The sequence below is a fragment of the Triticum aestivum genome, chromosome 7D (assembly GCF_018294505.1).
Source record: "Triticum aestivum cultivar Chinese Spring chromosome 7D, IWGSC CS RefSeq v2.1, whole genome shotgun sequence".
Lineage (NCBI taxonomy): Eukaryota > Viridiplantae > Streptophyta > Magnoliopsida > Poales > Poaceae > Triticum > Triticum aestivum.
This window is the reverse complement of record NC_057814.1, coordinates 73,505,845-73,507,472: the sequence shown is the minus strand read 5'-3', so window position 1 is coordinate 73,507,472 and position 1,628 is coordinate 73,505,845. Positions and strand designations below refer to the sequence as shown.

General features: G+C 53.1%; 1 protein-coding gene across 1 annotated transcript; it reads right to left on the bottom strand.

Annotated features, from left to right (window-relative positions):
* Positions 1 to 322: 322 nt before the first annotated feature.
* LOC123168782 (histone H3.2) lies at positions 323 to 988 on the bottom strand. The gene has a single exon (XM_044586650.1). The coding sequence runs from the start codon at positions 895 to 897 to the stop codon at positions 487 to 489; it is 411 nt and encodes a 136-aa protein (XP_044442585.1). The 5' UTR covers positions 898 to 988; the 3' UTR covers positions 323 to 486.
* Between the last annotated feature and the right edge of the window lie 640 nt (positions 989 to 1,628).

Sequence of the window (1,628 nt, the reverse complement as noted above, 5' to 3'; positions counted from 1 at the left end):
ATCATTCAGCAAACATAACATCCAATCACAGAACTTACAGTAATTAAAAAGATCTGAGAAATGGAGATAAAGTAGACCACATTCATTGCAAATTTTCAACTAGGTGAAGTGGCGACATGTTGATGTGATGCAGGATTCAGCTTCAGCTAATCCACATCAACCAGCCCAGCCATGTTCAGAATCACACCAAACAGGATAAGTGCAAGAAACTGGATCACAGGAACCAAACCTATCAGTTGCATAATCAGCTTGCTTCTTGTCACAAGAACATTGCAGAATCACGGAGCAATTTATAAACAAACAGTGACACTTGGGGACAGAATTGGCACGATAACTGAACTTTTCCATTGCAATTTCATTCAAGCATCACAATACATTAGGATAAGACGACACATCATATCAACACCAACAAACAGAAGCACCCGACACACATCCGGATCACAAGACAAGAACAGCTACTAGCCAGTATTACCGGCGACCCAGAACCTAGGCCCTCTCCCCTCGGATGCGGCGGGCGAGCTGGATGTCCTTGGGCATGATGGTGACGCGCTTGGCGTGGATGGCGCAGAGGTTGGTGTCCTCGAACAGCCCGACGAGGTAGGCCTCGGCGGCCTCCTGCAGGGCGGAGACGGCGGAGCTCTGGAAGCGGAGGTCGGTCTTGAAGTCCTGCGCGATCTCACGGACGAGGCGCTGGAAGGGGAGCTTGCGGATGAGCAGCTCCGTGCTCTTCTGGTACTTGCGGATCTCGCGGAGGGCGACGGTTCCCGGCCTGAAGCGGTGGGGCTTCTTCACGCCGCCGGTGGCCGGCGCCGACTTGCGCGCCGCCTTGGTGGCGAGCTGCTTCCTCGGCGCCTTGCCGCCGGTGGACTTGCGGGCCGTCTGCTTCGTGCGGGCCATCGTGGTGGAGGGGATGGGGATCTGGCTGCTGCTGCGCTGCGGCTTTGGAGATTGGGATTTCACTTCGCGGTGGTGGAATTGGGGAAGAATGGAGGTGGGTTTTAAAGGGGATCGAACGAGGATGGGTTTGGTGCTTCGCGCCGTCGCGCGCGATAATTTGGGGCTTCGGATTTCGGCCTGGCGGGCTGGGCGGCGGAGGGTGGGATGGGCGCCGTTGGATCGAGGCCGAATGGAGGGCGGCGATTTGGTTTTGCTGCGTCACGCGGATCGCGATCCGTGTGCTCTGGTATGAGCGATGCCGTGGATGAGTTCCGTTTTGGCACACTGGCGAACGCGAGTTTCCCTTTTCTTTTCTGGCATTTCGAATGTACTGCTGCTGGTGGGTCAAAATGCATATTTGCCTGTAATTTTTTGGTGGTTTTCTTTTTAGGAAAACGTCAGCACTTTATTAGTCGAACAACATAGTTACATAGAGTATTCCCGATGCAAACCAGAGTAGGATGAAAAACACAAAGACCATCAGAGTCCATACACGACTTGGCTAAATAATGAGCTAAAACATTAGATTGCGGACGAGTATGCTTGAACAACACAGAAGAGATGCTCGACGCGCCGTATTTGTTGTCCGACGCCACTGAGCCCATCAGCGAATGGACACGCATAGAAGAATTGACCCTCTGCACCAGGGATAGACAGTAAGATGCGAAGATCACCGATTCGCATCCTTCCTC